Source organism: Lycium ferocissimum, chromosome 12 (assembly GCF_029784015.1).
Source record: "Lycium ferocissimum isolate CSIRO_LF1 chromosome 12, AGI_CSIRO_Lferr_CH_V1, whole genome shotgun sequence".
NCBI classification, from domain to species: Eukaryota; Viridiplantae; Streptophyta; class Magnoliopsida; order Solanales; family Solanaceae; genus Lycium; species Lycium ferocissimum.
The window spans coordinates 27,651,822-27,670,301 of NC_081353.1; the positions used below are offsets into that span (position 1 = coordinate 27,651,822).

General features: G+C 34.3%; 1 protein-coding gene and 1 long non-coding RNA gene across 2 annotated transcripts; both read right to left on the reverse strand.

Annotated features, from left to right (window-relative positions):
• Positions 1-1,917: 1,917 nt before the first annotated feature.
• LOC132040720 (RING-H2 finger protein ATL43) lies at positions 1,918-4,025 on the reverse strand. Its single transcript, XM_059431387.1, has one exon. It carries the CDS (start codon positions 3,471-3,473, stop codon positions 2,082-2,084), a length of 1,392 nt encoding a protein of 463 aa, XP_059287370.1. The 5' UTR covers positions 3,474-4,025; the 3' UTR covers positions 1,918-2,081.
• Positions 4,026-14,557: 10,532 nt separating this feature from the next.
• LOC132040981 (uncharacterized) lies at positions 14,558-17,069 on the reverse strand. Its single transcript, XR_009410829.1, has 4 exons — positions 15,634-17,069; positions 15,473-15,514; positions 15,257-15,359; positions 14,558-15,020 (listed from the first exon to the last, which is right to left on the reverse strand). It is a non-coding gene; the product is annotated as an uncharacterized LOC132040981 (long non-coding RNA).
• Positions 17,070-18,480: the final 1,411 nt, after the last annotated feature.

Genomic DNA, 18,480 nt, shown 5'->3' on the forward strand with positions numbered 1-18,480 from the left:
TATATATATATATATATATATATATATATATATATATATATTAGAGGAACAAAGGAAAACTATTTTAAAATTTATAAGCAAATGAACATAAAGATAATGAAATCCGTAACATGAAACGAACAAAGTAAAACTATGTTTAAAGAAAATAAGAAGAGAAAAGAAAAAGGGAAAAAAAGGTAGAAAGAAGGAAAAAGATAAGGCAAATTTAATCAATGAGATTTCATTTGTGTTTTTTTTCTTCTTAATTTATTAAAAGTGTTTTCTTTCTCATAGGAAAAAGAGAAATTATCTAAATTTATTATTACTTATCCGATCCTTTTATAAATTTACTTATAATTTTTTGGACTGTGCGGAGCACCCTAAGTGAAATTCTATTATGAGATTTTATACTTCTTGGATCAACGTTGGAACGAGGAGAAAAGATAAAATTAATTGATGAGTAAAGATTAGTTTTTTTAATTAACATGTAACTCTTGAAAGGTAGAATAGAGAAGTTAGACAGATACTTAATATATATTAAACAAACAAAGAAAAACTATATTTAAAATTTATAAGCATATGAACATAAAAATAATAAAACCAGTAAAATAAAACAAACAAAGTAAAACTACGTTTAACGGATGTTCCACCTATATAGAGTATATTATTATATAAAATTCAAGTACTTCTAAAAGAATAAAAACCATAAGTGTTAAAACAATTAAAGAAAAAGACTAAATAAGTGACAATAATCTAATCCATTTGAATTTGAAGACTAAAAGAGATTTAAATATCTTTAATATCCAGCTATTAAAAAATATATTTCATAAATTCAATAAGAGCTTTGTAATCGCGCGAAGCATGAACTTATTCACTAGTTTGAAAAGCACCTAAAACTTTATTTTCACTTTTTTTTTTTCCACTTTCAATACAATCGAATATTCTTTCCAAAAATTATAACCAAATACAACTCTATCTTCAACTTCAACTTTAAAATTTCAAATGAAGTGAAAAATATTTGGTTTTCATGGGCAAACACCTACGAACAAACTGTTTTCTGTCAAAATGTATCCAAATGTTTTAAAGTATACATTATTTATTAATTTGTAATACAAATCAAATTAAACTAGACATTCAACAAGAAATAATCCGACAATACAATCACTACATTACTAATCTCTGCCTAACAACCCCTGCATAACAATTCCTACATACCTAACCTCTTCACAGTAATCCTTATTGCAAATCTGACCATAAGTTTTTTCTAAATCAAACAACTTTTTACTATTCAAAATCTATTGACCAGATTAATCTGAATTTGTATTTTATACCTATTAAAGAAAAACACGCTATTTTATATCCAAGCACGCCCAAATCAATCTGTTCGAGCTCTTAAAAAGCAGAGCTAAACCCACACAAATGCTTAATCGAAAGCTATTAAAAAGCAGAGCTACTCTGCTTAGTTGCTTGCTCTTCTGACTCAAAAGGATTACTTCCCCCTATTCTACGATTCACTCTTCCTGTACTTGCTTGACTCGTTCGAGAAAAGCAAAAAGGATACTCCCTCCCAGTCAAAAAAATTTGTGTGAAATATGGTTGATTTAATTTTAGAAACTATTTAAAAAGGAAAAGAATATTATGTTCCAAAAATATAGCTTAATTTTTTTAAAAACTACCCCTAAATAGGAATTTGACCATATAACACTTTAGGGATAAATATGTAAAAACAAAATTAATTTGTTGATTTTAAATGCGAAATTTTTTTATTAAAAAAAAAAATCTTAACCATATTTCATTATATAAATTATTGCGTTAGAAATTTATTTTTTTTTTTTGATCCGAAAGGAGTAGAATATAAAAGAACCTCGCTATACGATACAACTAATAAATTACCAATCCCATTAATCCAAATTCGTGCTGCAAAGAGCCCATTACAAAAAAAATGCTCCTGACCAAAAAAAAAAAAAAAAAAAAAAAAAAAAAATCTATTTCCAAGTACCACTCTTCACTTTCTACATACTAAAGTACAAAACTACTACTATTACAATATGATTTCATCATTCTTTTTGTATTCTAGTCATCTCATCATGAAAAGAGATGCCTCAACAAGTTGCAGAAGTAGAAGAAGCTGGCATAGATTTATTATTTTGTGATTGAGAAATCCAAGCCAACCACCTCGTTACTGCTCCATTCCTTTGTCTTTCTCTTTCTCTTTCCCTCTCTTCTTCATTATTATTATTACTCCTAAACCTACTCATCCCTGTCATCTCCGACACGCTTCTCTCATTTATTACTCTTTTGTCACACCCAACAATCTCCCCCGTCCGTTTCCTCGACCCCGAATATCTACGGCTCTCACTTAATAATATCATCTCTGACCGCAAATACAACATATCACATGCCTCCACGTCACTCCACCTATACTGGGCCCCACTTGCCGACGTGGCAGCCTCCTGCGGCTCATTTTCACCGGATATTATTATTCGGTGCTCCAGCCGCCTTTCCTCTGCCTCTTGCGCTGCCTCCTTTTTTTTGCTTAATAGCATTCCGTCTTTTCTTGTTAATAATGTGGAATTAGCGGGCCCTTCCCTATAACCTGTTAACGCGGGATGCTTTGTGCAGCGTGCTGCTGTTGATATGGAATTAGCGGACTTGCATTTTTTCCTGTAAAAATTCCAACTGTCCAATGACATTCTCTTGTTCAAAAACGAAGGTGTTTGTTGTTGTTCTTCCTGTTTTGGAGTTTCCACGATTATATGCAACGAAGAAGTACCTGTTCCTCTTTCGCCGGCGGAAGAATGTCTTCCCGACGACGAATGAATCCGATTTTTTTCTTTGGCCGGAGATGATGGAACCGACGAAATGGAATTGGAATTTGAATTTGATTTTCTTTCCAACTGGGGACCATTATTTTCATGTGAGATAAGAAGAATATCTTCAGGATCAACTTGGTAACGACAAAGTGGACAAGTAGAATGAGCATCAAGCCAAGTATCTACACACTCAACATGAAATGCGTGTTTGCATTTGGGTAATAACCGAAGAATCTCACTCGGTTCGAATTTGTTCAAGCAAACAGCGCATTCTAAAGCATCTGCTTTAGGCCCCCTAAGAGATCCGAATCGGAAAACTGGCAGAGACTCAATCACCGTCCTGTCAATGCCAGAGTTTTTCCTGAAACTCGATGACGGTAGAAGTCCGGAAGTGGTGGTGGTGGTGGCAGTTCTGAAAGGACCTCGTTTACAATGTTTTGCGTATAAAAGTAACAAAAATGTGATGGAAAAAATTGTTGTGAGAATGGCTACTACTATTGCTATGCTAGGTCGAAATGGCGATTCTCTGGGTGGCGGCGGCGCTGGTGGTGGGTCTGGTAATAATGGTGTAAATGGCGATGGAGTTTGAACAATTTGTGCAGAAGATGTAATTATAGAAGTAATCAAGAAAGTGATCAAGAGAGAAGGCAAAAGAAAATGAACATTGATTTCAATGCTCATTTTTTTTTGCTCTGATGAGAAGAAAAGAAGTGTAATGATTGAAAAAGATTTCTTTTCTTTTTTTTGAGTTTGATTTTTGATTTTTAAAGAATTGTTTGAATATATAGTGGGTTTAAGGAGATGGGGTTTAGTGAAAAATTAAAGAATGAAATTGGAAGGGAAAAATACAAGAAAGACAAGACAAAGAGGGATTAAAAGTAGGAGTATTGTTAACCCAAAAAAAAATGGAAATGTTAACTGGAAATGAAACATATAGGGCAGAAATTGAGGGAAGGTGGGGAGACAAAGGCACATTAAATTGTTTGTTTATAAATAAGGAAGAAAAAACAAGAACAAGTAGGAGGAACTTTAGTAATCTTAATTAATGGGAAAGGAATGAAGAATAATTGGTTTGTTTGTGAATAAATTAATGTTAATTGCCACATGATTAGGCAATTAAACAGGTAGAAAGAAAGAGAGAAGAAAAAGGTTAAAGAAGAAGATGATGTTGATTGATGAACTAGCTAGGAGATTTCTTTCTATTTGTCTACCTGATACTTGTTGATGGTAAGAGGTGGCAATATGCTGTAGAATTAAATCAAGGTGAGTAGGTCCGAACACCATAATTATAAAAAGAATTTGAATTTGCTCATTACAGAGAGCAAAGCATTTGGACAATATTCACAATTACTAAATTCCAACCCCTATTATTGAAAAGTAATCATTGTTATGAAATTTTAAATTCTACTGATGAAACTTCAAGATATTATCATGGTGTGTTTGAATAAATTAATGTTAATGGCCACATGATTAGGCAATTAAACAGATAGAAAGAGAAAAAAAAGGTTGAAGAAGGAAGAGAAAAAAGAAGATGTTGATTGATAAATGAATATGATTACGGGAAAGCAGAGCCACAACTGAGAAACCGTAACTGAAGCACTGTGTAGTAACCAAATTTGTGACACATGGTTGGTTGGTGTCATCTAGTTATACTTTTTTTTTTCTTTTCTTTTTATATAAAATAAAAAATAGAAAGATATTTAATCCTTTGATTTTCTTTCGATTAATTTGAATTCGTCGCCATCAAAGATGTGGTTTAGTGATGTTGAAATGGGTATTAGATTGAGAACCACATAAGATCTCAAATTCAAATTTCAATAAAGAAAAAACAAACACTAGTTAGGAGATTTCTTCCGATCCGTCTTAGCCTTGGTGGACTACTTGATGTTTGTTCTTTGATAGGAGGTGACGGTATCCTGTGAAATCAAGTCAAGGCGAGTGCAAGCAGAGGCGGAACTGGATTTGACATTTATGGGTTTGGAATTTTTGTTTTTAAAAAATACGGGGTTCTAAAGTACTATTTCTATATGTTCAATGAATTTCTTAATACAAATATGAGGTTTTAATACAAATAAGAGGTTTGAAACAAATTATACTTTTTTTTTCTTTTCTTTTTATATAAAATAAAAAATAGAAAGATATTTAATCCTTTGATATTCTTTCGATTAATTTGAATTCGTGCCGTCAAAGATGTGGTTTAGTGATCACTGAAATGGGTACTAGATTGAGAACCACATAAGATCTCAAATTCAAATTTCAATAAAGAAAAAACAAACAATAGGTAGGAGATTTCTTCCGATCCGTCTTAGCCTTGGTGGACTACTTGATGTTTGTTGCTGGTAGGAGGTGACGGTATCCTGTGAAATTAAGTCAAGGCGAGTGCAAGCAGAGACGGAGCTAAATTTGACGTTTATGGGTTTGGAATTTTAGTTTTTAAAAAATACGGGGTTCTAAAGTACTATTTCTATATGTTCAATGAACTTTTTAATACAAATATGAGGTTTGAACCAAAGTTACTGGGTTCGATCGAACCAACACTCCATGAGCTAGCTCCGCCCCTGATTGCAAGCTGGCCCGAACACCACGATTATAAAAAGAAATTGAATTCGCTCTATATAAGTTCATTACAGAGAGCAAAGTGTTTGGGCAATATTTACAATAACTAAATTACAACCTCTGTTATTGAAAAATAGTTATTGCTATGAAATTTCAAGATATTATTTTCAGGACATTGCTATGAAGTTTGTACGTGGAATTCAAAATTCCGTGATAGAGACTATTTTTCAATTAAAAGGTGGAAAACTGATTAATGGGCTCTAATTCTATGTGCTTCCACCAATATGTTTTTTGTTTCAAGCTCAAATTATAGACCTTTACTTAAAGCTGGAAAGGAATTACTTCTACTTACGGTTTTGGTAGAATTTAGTATTCACATTAAAAATTCACTTAAAATGTACTTCTTCCCGTCTAAAAAAAATTGTCTTACTTTTCTTATTAGTTAATTTAAAAAATATTGGTATATTTATACATTTAAAAATAATTTAACTTTATGAGATGATTTACAGCCACACAATATTTAAGGCTTGTTTGGTCAAACATTTCAAAAGTCTTCTTTTATTTCTTAAACTCCGTGTCAAGTCAAATTAAGACAATCTTTTCGGGACGTAAGGAATAAATAATTTATTCATAATGAATAAACTAATTTTTAAAAATTCAAAACAAATAATTATAACTCTATGTTTTTTACTGAAAAGCGTAAAAAAAAATGCTCATAAACTACGCGAAATTGTACAAAAATGCCTTCCGCAATAGTTTGGTCCAAAAATATCCTTAAACTATGCGAAATTGAACAAAGATACCCCTATTATTACTTAATTGGGTCAAAACTCCCTTTCCTAATAATCATATCATTTATTTTCTTTTTAAACACATTTTTTAATGATAATATAGGTCATATATATAAGATCATAGTAACCTCATTACTAGTTTTGTTTAGATATCGACAAAATTCTTTTCCTAATAAAATGAAATATTTTTATTTCTTAATCTTTTTGAAGTAGGATTAGCATTTGGTGATATAATTCTTGGTTTTAAAGTTAAAATACAACAATCATAATGTCATAAAACATGAAAATTTATTACATGGCTTCAAAGCACAAAATATCTTTTAGATTTTGTCGATGGAGTTATTATTGAGAATTTTTCATTTTAATGTTAGATCCAAGGATTATATCACCAAATGTTTATCCTACTTCAATTCGAAAAAGATTAAGAAATAAAAATATTTTCTATTTTATTAGGAAAAAGAATTTTATCGTTATCTAAATGAAAATTATTGATGTGGTTACTATGATCTGATATATTACTTATATTATCAGTTAAAAAAGTACATGGGGTAATTTTATTTTAATTGATAAAACGAGATTAAGAAGAAGAAAAATTATTTCCCACTTTTTATTACTTAAAGTAATTTTAAAAGAAAAGAACCAACAATATTATCATTAAAAAATTGTGTTTAAAAAGAAAAGAAAATCTTTGACCAAATTAAGTTAGGGGCACCAACGAGGGTTATGGTGTAGTGGCTGATACAACTTCATTCTTAACAAAGAGGTCTCGAGTTCGAGCTCCCTTGGTTACGGAGTCATCCTTGTTAGGGAGTGCTTTGCCCTCCAATGTGGGACTATCCGACATGAATCGAATTTAGTTGGGCCGCAATGCGGGTATCGGACACCGGGTGTGGGAAACAAAAAAAAAGCTATAGGGGCACTTTTGTTCAATTTGCATAGTTTAAGAGTTTTCCTAGACTAAACTATTAACAGAGGACATTTTTGTTCAATTTCGTATAATTTAAGAATATTTTTGACTCTTTTCCCATTTTTTTAAAGGAAATGGATTTCAATTATATCACCTCATCTCTCACGTGGTAAATAATACTCATATGTGTTGAAATTATTGTATAGAGCAGTACTTACTTTTTGATGAACAGCTGTGTTCTACTATAGTGAGTAGTACATGAACTAACTAGAGGCCCCAACTAACTACAATAAATTCAATTTGAGGCTAAGCTTTTTATAGCCAAAATGTTCACTGTGTATAGGCCCCAATTCAAAAGGTAACCATTACTGAATAATCACAGTAAAAGAACTAGAAGTCTAAGTGTCCGCAGCTGTATTGCTCGGACTCTTCAAAATTTTGCCGCATTCGTGACGAATTCTGCAAAAAATATTTTATTTTTGGAGTATTCGATATGCAACCGTCAACATTTTTGAAGAGTCCGAACAACATAGGTCACAAGTACATATAAAGTTAAACATGTGTCATCCTGTCCGTACACCAACTTTGTGATTACAGTACTACTTACATTGCCTTTTGTGCAATATGGTGATGCAGATTTCGTACACTACTTGTTGGATTCTAAAATATACTGTAGTAAAGTAATACTCCCTCTGTTTCAATTTATGTGAACCTATTACTATTTTTTTTTTTAACCCCTCCCCCCAGGAGCTCCCTCCGTTTCGAACCAACCTTCGGGTTGAAAGTGGAGGGTGCTTACCATCTGAGCAACCCCCTCTTGTCAACCTATTACTATTTAGGGAGTCTACGAGGTGGTTCTTTGATCACATTTTTCTTACATCTTTTCTAAATTATTTGATTTATAAATTATTATGACTTATACTCCCTCCGTCCCAAAAAGATTGTCCTATTTTGACTTGGCACAAAGTTTAAATTATTTGATTTATAAAGTTAAATTGTTTCTAAATATGGAAAGGGGACAATATTTTTGGGACAGACTAAAAATAAAAGGAGGACAATCTTTTTGGGACAGAGGGAGTAGTATTTTTTATGTAGTTTCTAAATATATAAATTTTATTTTTATAAACTTGAAAAATCTATATCAAAATTTGTGGTCAAAGTTATAAAGTTTGACCATTATACTCTAAAAAGGTTCACATAAATTGAAACGGAGGTATATAAAAGTGGTATGAAATACGAACTGCTTTGTGTGAAAATTTGGGGATTTTTGAATTTGAAATTTGAAGTTGTATCAGCAATTAGCAAAACTAATTAGAAATATTTGAAGTACACGTGTTTCAGAATTCAGAAGCAATGTTATGCTTATAGCTAGGGGTGTTCGCGGTTTGGTTAAAAATCGATTCAAGCCAAAAATCGAATCAAACCGATTAAATAAATCGATATTCATTTGGGTTGGGTTTGGTTTGATTTTAAATTTTAAAAAACCGATAATATTTGGTTTGGTTTTGGTTTTACTAAAAGCAAACCGAACCGAACCGACAAATTTTATACATAATTTTTGTAATTATATATATTTATATAAATATTTTTAAATAATTTATATACTTTTTAAGCAAAATTTTATTTATCTCTAATAGCCTAATGATCTTTATATCTTAATCCCATTTTTTTAATAAAAAGAATCCACGAATTTATTTATTCAAAGAAATAACTATGAGATTTACCTAAATTTATATTTTATGTTTCATATAAACTTTATTCACTTAATTAAAATCATAAATGCTAAGATATTTTCTCCATAATGCAAGAAAACTATAGCTACCACAATAAAAGGGTAATAACGAATTATAAGTTGGAAAAAGATAGAAAATTCTCTCTTCATTGTACGAAAAAATCATGAAAGAGAGAAATACCGTTAGTTTTTTTAAAAATGGGAAAACCGACTACAACCAAACCGATGATATGCATTATATTTGATTTGGTTTGGTTTTAATAATTTTAAAAACCGACTAGATTGGTTTGGTTTTGGTTTTGGTTTTGGTTTTAGCCCAAAACCGACCCAAACCGACCGATGAACACCCCTAGTTATATAGCCTAATATTACCTCCGTCTCATAATAAGTGTCACCATAACCAAAAGATTTTGTCCCATAATAAGTGTCACGTTAGAAAATCAATACATAAATTTGCTAATTTTTTCAATTCTAACCCTTAGACAAAAAGTGACAAGTTAAAATAACATTTAAATGATGATTGGAGAAGCTAAAAAGTAACTTGGTATTGTTGGATTTTCAATGTCAAAAGGTTTACTACTTGTGCATGCTCTAATCAAGAGCAAAAAATAATTTATTTTTATTATATAAGAATAATTTGGTAAACTTCACATTGCATTATGATTTCTTCATATGTGTGTTTTTTGCTAAGGTGACACTTATTATGAGGTGAGTAGAGTAATACGAGAATGCTAAGGAAATTTGATCACAAATGAGAAAGGCCCACGTTTATAATACAATCTACATTACATTTTGTATAACTTAAGTCTTTGCAGTGTTCGTACACCTTTAGCCCCGCTTATATTTTTTCTTCCAAAATATTTTCTCCACTTTCGGGCAGGCAGTTACTTCAATAAAGACTTTAAGCGGAAAGGGCTAGTAAAAACCTTTTTTTAATCGATGCTAGGCCCCTAATTTTTTTCATTCGGTGTTTGATATCTGTATTGAATTTTCCGATTAATTCGATTTCGAGACACGCAAAGCCGATTAAAGAGGTGAAGCGTTTTGTAACAAGATTTTATTCTTAGGCTCGAACCCAAGACCTCGAATTAAAGTAGGATGAGGCCTAATTTTAACTTATAATAGATTTATAGGTTATTGTTTCCGTTAAAGAATATTGAGAAAAAAAATAAAGTCTCCCATTAAAGTTGGCTTTAGGACACCAATCTTATTGAGCCTCCCCTGAACAAGTGCAAGATTGGAGGAATTTACTAGAATTGAGAGTTCCGACCAGACATAAATTCGAATCAAAATGTTATGATCTAGAATTCAAGACAGCTGTAATTAGCAAGTGAAGCTGAGTGGTGGTTAAGGGTCATTAGAAATTAGCTAAATCCATTAGAAGCTGTTAGCCTAGTTACATGCTGTTCACGTGATAGTTCAGGAAGTTAGTTAAATAACAACTTTTCCCTCCCTTTTCAAGTAGTTGAATTGTATATAGAGGGGATCAATTGGCAATTGTAAACCACCTTTTGAATAGTTAATCAAAATCGAATTCTTCTTTTGTGCGGTTATATTTTCCTCTTCTCAAAGTATCTGTTTAGGAGCTAAATTGCTTAGTTCCTTAGGATATTTCTTCCTTTTTTCCTTTCTTAATCTGTGGGATTGTAACATTGGTATCAGAGTAGTCCATTCTCGGACCTGTGAAAAGATGCCATGGGAGAGCCTAACACAAGGATTCATGTGCTACGAAGAGATGTTGATAATCTTCGAGGTTCATTGGAAGGAGTTACTGGTTCTGTAAAGGAATTACGAAGGGTAGTTGATAAGAAAGTGGCACAAGCAGTCGATGAGATAAAGAGATTGATCGTGGCTGGCATGGGAAATGGGCAACCCGAAGTTCAAATTCCAATGGCTAATGGAGTGAGGTGTGAAAAAGAAGAAAGAACAGGAAGAAATGACGAATACTAGTTGCCAACTCGTGCATATCAAGTCGAATTTCCCAAATTTGATGGGACTGGATTGAGAGATTAGGTTTACAAATGTGAGCAATTTTTTGAGGTGGATGAAACCCCAACAACTGCAAAGGTGAAACTGGCATCTTGTAAGTTAGAGGGTAAAGCATTACAATGGCATCAGGTTTTCATGAAGAGCAGGATCACTCGAGAATGGCCAAGCTGGGGTGAATATGTGAGTAGCCTCTATACAAGATTTGGGACCGAACTCTATGATGACCACATAGGTGATCTCAAGGATGCGCATCGGTATCCTCATCGTCCAAGATTATGTTGATTTGTTTGACGAACTACACACTAGAGTGGAATTATCGGAAGAATATGTGGTGGAGTTACTTTCTTAGGGGATTAAAAAAGGAAATTGGTTTAACGATTTAAAATGCTTGGCCCTAGAACTTTGCGTAAAGCCATTAACCTTGCTAAAATCCAAGAACAAATCTTAAATCTCAACCAACCATCCACAAATTATATCCCTTCTTTCTCCAGACCTAGTGGGAGGTATTATACCTACTCACAACCCTCTACTTCTTCTTACCCAAGCCACCAATACTCACAACCCCCAACCCCTTCTTATTCAAACCACTAATACAATCCAAGAAATTCCCATCCACCTAACCAGCAACCCAAAACTTCCCATAGAACCAAATCAATCTACCTAAAAAAGGCTAAGGGCCTGAGAAGTTTGGTCAAAAGTGTAAGAACAAAAGAAATCAATAGAAGTAGAGGAAAGGAAAGTGTCGAGAGGATATTATGTTAGATACTGGAGAAATGGTTCTATCATGCCTTCCCTTTTATAGATACAGTGTCCCTCATACATTTGCAGCTAAGAAGTTAGGTTGTAACTTGACTGCTATAGCACATTTTTCTGTTTCAGTAGCTGATGGAAGTAAGTTGAAAAGTAACTATGTGTGCAAGGATTTTAGCTGGAAAATGCAAGGAGTTATCTTTCACTCAGAGATGTTGATTCTACCTATAGGTGGGTACAGTATGGTCCTTGGTATTCAATGGTTGATCACCTTGGGAGATATCATGTGGAACTTTAGGAAGTTGAAAATGGAGTTTAGCATATGGGGACAGAAGGTGTCACTAAGGGGCATACAACCTCTTGAAGTAAAAATGATTCAACATGGAAAAATGGAGAAACTATTAGCTAAACCTACAGAATTATGCATGATTTCAGTTGGAGCGTTTACTGAAGCATCCATGGAGCCTACTGCAAGTTTGTTGTCCCTAGATGGATATCAGGAAGAGTCAGAGGAAAAGGAGGAGTTACAACAGGTGTTAAGCAGGTATGATGATCTATTCATGACCCCTGAGGGACTGCCATCTTCCAGAGAAGATGACCATAGAATCATTTTGAAGGAAGGGACCTCCCCTGTAAATATAAGACCCTATAGATACCCAACAATGCAGAAAAATGAGATAGAAAAAATGGTGAATGAACTATTAGAAACTGGAGTTATTAGAAACAGTACTAGCCCATATTCTTCTCCTATTGTGATGGTTAAGAAGAAAGATGGATCATGGAGAATGTGTGTGGATTATAGGGAACTTAACAAGTGTACTGTGAAGGATAAGTTCCCCATACGTGTTATAGAGGAACTGTTGGATGAGTTATATGGAGCACAATATTTCTTTAAGCTTGACTTAAGGTCTGGCTATCATCAAATAAGAATGTGTGAGGATGACATTTCCAAAACTGCATTTAGGACTCATCATGGCCACTATGAGTTCCAAGTAATGTCTTTTGGGTTGACAAATGCCCCATCAATCTTCCAAAGCCTGATGAATCAAATTTTCAACCCATACTTGAGAAAATTTGTCCTTGTTTTCTTTGATGACATTCTTGTCTATAGTGCTAGTTGGAAGGATCATTTACAGCATTTGGAGACAGTTTTTGGGGTGCTCAGATCCAAGGTGTTGCTTGTCAAAAAGAGCAAATGTGACTTTGGGGTCACTCAGGTTGATTACTTGGGTCATGTCATATCAGCTAAGGGTGTAGCTATGGATAATTAGAAGGTTGCAGCAGTAATTAATTGGCCTCAGCCCAAAACCCTTAAAGCTCTAAGGGGATTTTTGGGTCTCACTGGATACTATAGAAGGTTCATAAAGGGTTATGGAATCATTGCTAGACCTTTTACTGATTTACTAAAAGAAGGCCAATTCAGTTGGTGTGATGCAGCTACTACTGCATTTGTGGAACTGAAGGCTGCATTAACCTCAGCTCCTGTATTAGCCCTGCCAGACTTCAGGAAGGATTTTATAGTGGAGACAGATACATCAGGGGGTGGTATTGGGCTGTCTTGGCTCAGGACAACAGACCCATTGCATTTTTCAGTAAGGGTTTATCAGCTAAAAATTGAGTTTTATCTGTCTATGAAAAGGAATTACTTGCCCTAGTATGTCTGGTCGTAAAATGGAGGCCCATTGCACAGGCGGACCCTTTGTGATCAAGGCGATCACCACATGTCTTAAGTTCTTATAGCGAGAGAATGCCAACCCCAACAAAAGTGGTGGTTAAGTTGCTTGGCTATGATTACAATATAGTCTACGGGAAAGAAATGATAACACGGTTGCGGATGCTTTGTCTAGAAGAGGGTGATATCCAACTTTGCAAAGATCTCGGACGCCGATCGATCAGCGAGGAAGTCAAACCGACTTAGTCTCAAGATCCTTCATTTCAGAAGCTACTGCTAGATATTCAAGCTGGTACTAACACCAGACCCCATTATAAATTCCATTCTGGAATTTTGAGCAGGAAAGGGAAGTTGTTGGTGGGATTCGATATTAGGTGAGGAAATTACTTGCCTTTTATCATGAAAGTTGGCCTTACCTCCTCATACTCGTATTCATTGCCTGGGCCAAAAATTGGCTGCTAAATTCTATGGCCCATTTGGGATCATTGCAAAGGTTGGTCAGGTGGCATATACATTGGCCTTACCTCCTCATACTCGTATTCACCCTACTTTCCATATCTCTCAGCTTAAGAGGAAAATTGGCACTCATGTTGCTTCTGTTCAGTTGCCTGTGGTTCACTCTGAAGCTGGTTGTATACTTTCTGAACCTGAAGCTATCTTAGACAGGCGTATGGCTCCAAAAAATGGCAGGGCCATTACACAAGTTTTAGTCAAATGGTTCCATTCTGCTGCTGAGGACAGTACTTGGGAAGATCTGCAGGATTTTCAGACAAGATTTCCTTATTTCAATCCTTGAGGAGAAGGATTATTTGAAGCGGGGAGTATTGTTATCATCTAGAATTCAAGGCAGCTGTAATTAGCAAGTGGAGTTGAGTGGTGGTTAAGGGTCATTAGAAATTAGCTAAATCAGTTGGAAGTTGTTAGCCTAGTCACATGCTGTTCATGGGACAGTTCAAGAAGTTAGTTAAATAACAACTTTTCCCTCCCTTTTCAAGTAGTTGAATTGTATATAGAGGGGATCAATTGGCAATTGTAAACCACCCTTTGAATAGTTAATCAAAAACATAATTCTTCTTTTGTGCAGTTATATTTTCCTCTTCTCAAAGTATCTGTTCAGGAGCTAAATTGCTTAGTTCCTTAGGATATTTCTTCCTTTTTTCCTTTCTTAATCTGTGGGATTGTAACACAAAATCATTGCAATGCATAGTAATACACATCTTCAGCATCCCACGCCAACATAGTTACATACAAAGGCACCAGAATTTTATTTAAGATGAAAAAGAGATTATCACACAGTGATGAACAGAGCATTACTGAGATAGCATCTATCTAATGTGATACAGGATACGAACAGACCATAGAGACTCACTTAACAATGAAATGGACCACTAACTGTACAGTACAATTAAAGTTGCTTCATCAGCTTTCTATAACCATCATGCCTTGTAGGTTATGATTGTTTCACTTTCAGGGTAACCTTGTTAATCAAAATGCCTAATGCATCTCCAAGAACGGAAGAAAATACATATGAAGTTGTTGGAACACATTTGTCAAAAGGGATTGTTCAAAATCAAAATTTAACCGGCATCTTCATCTTGCTCAAGCCATCTGGGGGATCATTAAGTCCTTGACAATATCAAAGGTCCAGATGAACCTGCTTTTAATGTGAAAACTGGTTCAAAATCATTTCCCCTGACATGTACCTAACAAAGGAGGGAACGAGCTAGTCACGAAAGACAAGTGTCACGTTGAGCTGACTTGATTCTCTGAATTGCTTGAAGCAAATCCCATCTCAGGTTCCTTTCGCTTTTGACTAACAGTGTTTGGAAGCCTAAGTAACATAGAATGCAGTGATCATCAGAAACAACTGCCCAGATAAACATACACAGGAAAGTTTATACAAACTCCAAAAAAAAATTCTCAGTATTCTAACTTGGATTTAACAATAAAACTCTGACTAAATTTAGTTACCGTGCTTCTAACATGGAGCTTTTAGGTGTGACAACACATGCGATGTACTCAGCCACTGAATACATAAGAATAAAAAGAAAGAAGAAGAAATAATACCCTAATTGCAAGGTTCTGTTGGAAAATTCGTTGTCTACTGACCCTTCTCACCCTCTTTTAAAATTGAATGTGTCATAGGAAATAACCCTCGGAGCTCATCTAACTGCAGCTCATGAATGTAGGCAAAACATGAGTCAGAAAGGCTGGTACTGTACTTCTAATTTATTTGCCAGCATAAACGAAAAAATTAACATTTCAACTGTATGATTTGGTTACCTGTCTCCTTGAATGCTCTAGTTGTTGTATCAGCAATTCCTCCTAGAATGTAGAATATTATAGTTCAGACTTCCAAGATTCAACAGCATAGATGTATTCTGGAAAAAAGTTGACTACATCCTGTCACCCTAATAAGTGAATAATGAAAGTAAACTTCACACCTTTCTGTTCTTTATGGCTAATAGCCCTTCCATTAGTTGATGTTCAAGCAGCCATAGTTCGTTGAGACCCATACCGTTAAGGTCCTTACCTAACAACTGTCTGAAATAAGAGTCGATCACATAGTTGATGTTCAAACTGCTGTTTGATGTAAATTGTTGGAAAATCTGGCGCGAACCTTTATTTTGAATAATCCTTGAACTCATATCACATTTTGAGTTAGATGTAATGATGTCGAGCCTAATGTCAAAAGTTTATAAATTAGTTTCGTATAGTAATTGCATCACAAAGATAAAAAGCAGTCTTACCTACTTCATACACAGGGAACAAAGGAGTTATATTCTTTTACTTGTCAGAGGTAACTGCCAAAGCCGCAAGGTGAGATTCATTGGCTAACACATGTAATAGAACACGCATTTAGTGTCATTTAACTATAATCGCATGTACAAATTCCCCAATTTACTTGAGCCAAAAAAGTAAACAAGAAAAGTTTAGTCATATCACCTGGTGCAGAAACAGAAGAAATGTCCCTTAGATGAGGATTTCTTTTGAACTCGTCCGTTTGTTCGTCGTTGTAATAATAGCAGTCCCTTTTTTTCCGCAGATATGAGTTCATACATTTCATGTCGTGCAAGCTTCATCTCAGCATCTCTTTTTGTTGAGCAGGGATGCTTGTTCTTTTCTTCAGAAGCCATTAGCCCTATAGGTTATTTATGTATTTATATCGTTATTTAATTTGTTTAATTACAATATATCACCTTGTGGCCAAAAAAAGGTAACCAGGGGCATGTGCACATTTTTATTATTTTGAAAACAACAAGATCTTTTATCGCACAGTTTATGTTGAACGTCAATATACTCTACAACAGTTATGCCCTCTTTTGAAATTTGATGTCTAATTTCTGCAATTCGATAATTTACATTCTACTATTTAGAACTCTTGCATCTTGTCAATAACATGAAATTTGACTCACAGATGCGTGAACTTATACAGTCTTTGTAATAATTGACAATATAGGACAACTTGTAAGTGCACCGCGCATAAAAATGTACTTTTATTTTTTTTTATTTTTTTTGCAGCGCGAAAATAGCGAAAAGCAAGTTAACGCCAACCTGCGCAGCACATTTTATTCAGAATATCTTTTGAATAGGAGAGAGCACTCTTTTTTCCCAGTGAATAAAACGAAATCCTACAGAAGTGCATGCTAAGCCTCCTATATAAGCAGCCGATTCGCTGCAGTTACACGCTTCTGATAAATTGTGTCACGCACCTGCTCTTTATACTTGCTCTCACGGGCCATTCGATGTAGTAATGATTGGGATGTCCCTCGGTGTGGCCCTTCTTTGGCGATTTGCTTTTAGGAGAAGCATTCTATTTACCTCAGCCTGCTAAACACGCAACTCCACCTTTGTACCCAGTTCAACTTGTTGCCGTCTGTAGCGCATTTCTGCTCCAGTTTTAGCTGCCTGCCTAAGTTCATCTACTTTTGCCAGTCTCAACTTAGTCTCCGCTAGAATGCTTTTCCTGCTAATAAAGAGAACTTAGAAGTTGAAACCAACGGAATGGCTTGCACAATCACACAGAATAACCTGTTGCTATACATGAACACAAAACAGTCATTTTACTCATTATATTGTGAAAGTTTTGATGCCAATAGAAAGAAGCTGAAGTCTTCATTAGTGTGAGGTCTCTATTGGAATCAAAACAAATCCAATTACATATTGATTTGAAAGCCAAATGAGTCATACTATAAGGTCTGAGATACAATGCTAACCAGTCAGGAATCACTTGAATAACTATCCAGATATCTTGTTATTACTCTTGAATAAGCTACTTTTCAAGCAGTCATTCTTTTACTTCTTCTATCAAATTTATTGGTCAAATCCACCCATCCCACTGATTCATCACATCTCTATCTCATTTATTTGTTTAGTATGTTTTTCAGATCAACAATTTTTCCTTATGGAAATGTTCTTCTTTATAGTGTGGATTACTTTTAAACTAACATCCCTAGATATGGTATCTTGCATTTTCTTGTGTGCTTGACGTGAGTGCCTGCAAGCATACTCCCATATGTTCTGTGTCTTCAAAATTTCTCGGAGCAAAATAAAAGAAAGAAAAAATTGATCACTTCTGTGTTTTTGTAGAAGTACATGTCATTTACATTCTTTTTATTCTCGTCACCAAAGACTTAATTTTTTTAATTAATTCTTAGTTATTTCTTCTTCTTTTTCTGTTGGTATAACAACAAAGAATAGAAACAGATCCATTACTTGTAAAATCAGCTATCACAATGAAGTTGTACAAATTCTTACTATGGTACACATTTCATAATCTATCACCAAGTTGTCGAGAAGAGTGGAATTTGTTGGCAAGCGCTTATTAAACCAGCTAGTTTTATGTATAAATTTTTAGGAGACTTAAAAGTCATTTTGGGCTTAAAACATAGGTACATTTGCGTAAAAGATAAGCTGAAAATTAAACAAATTGAGAGCCTAAAAAAAAAATAAGTAGACTACCCCAACTTTTGATGAATTATCGAATTACCAGACCAGCTCATAGACCGGAGACGACAAGGTAAAACACTTTCTCTTTCTTCTGTATCATGTTCTTTCAAATCATTCCAACATAAACCATCTACCAACAAAAGAGTGACAGAAAGTGGAGAAAGATTTCAAAGAAAGAATGATTTTGGTCATCTCAGGAACGAAATTCTTAGTAAATTTCCTCATTTTGTATTTCTAACCTTTTATCCGTCCTCGGTGGAGTAGTTGGTGCTACAAATGCAACGTTGTGCTACACATCCGCTTGACATAGTGCATTATTGATTTGCTTTCTATCACATGTT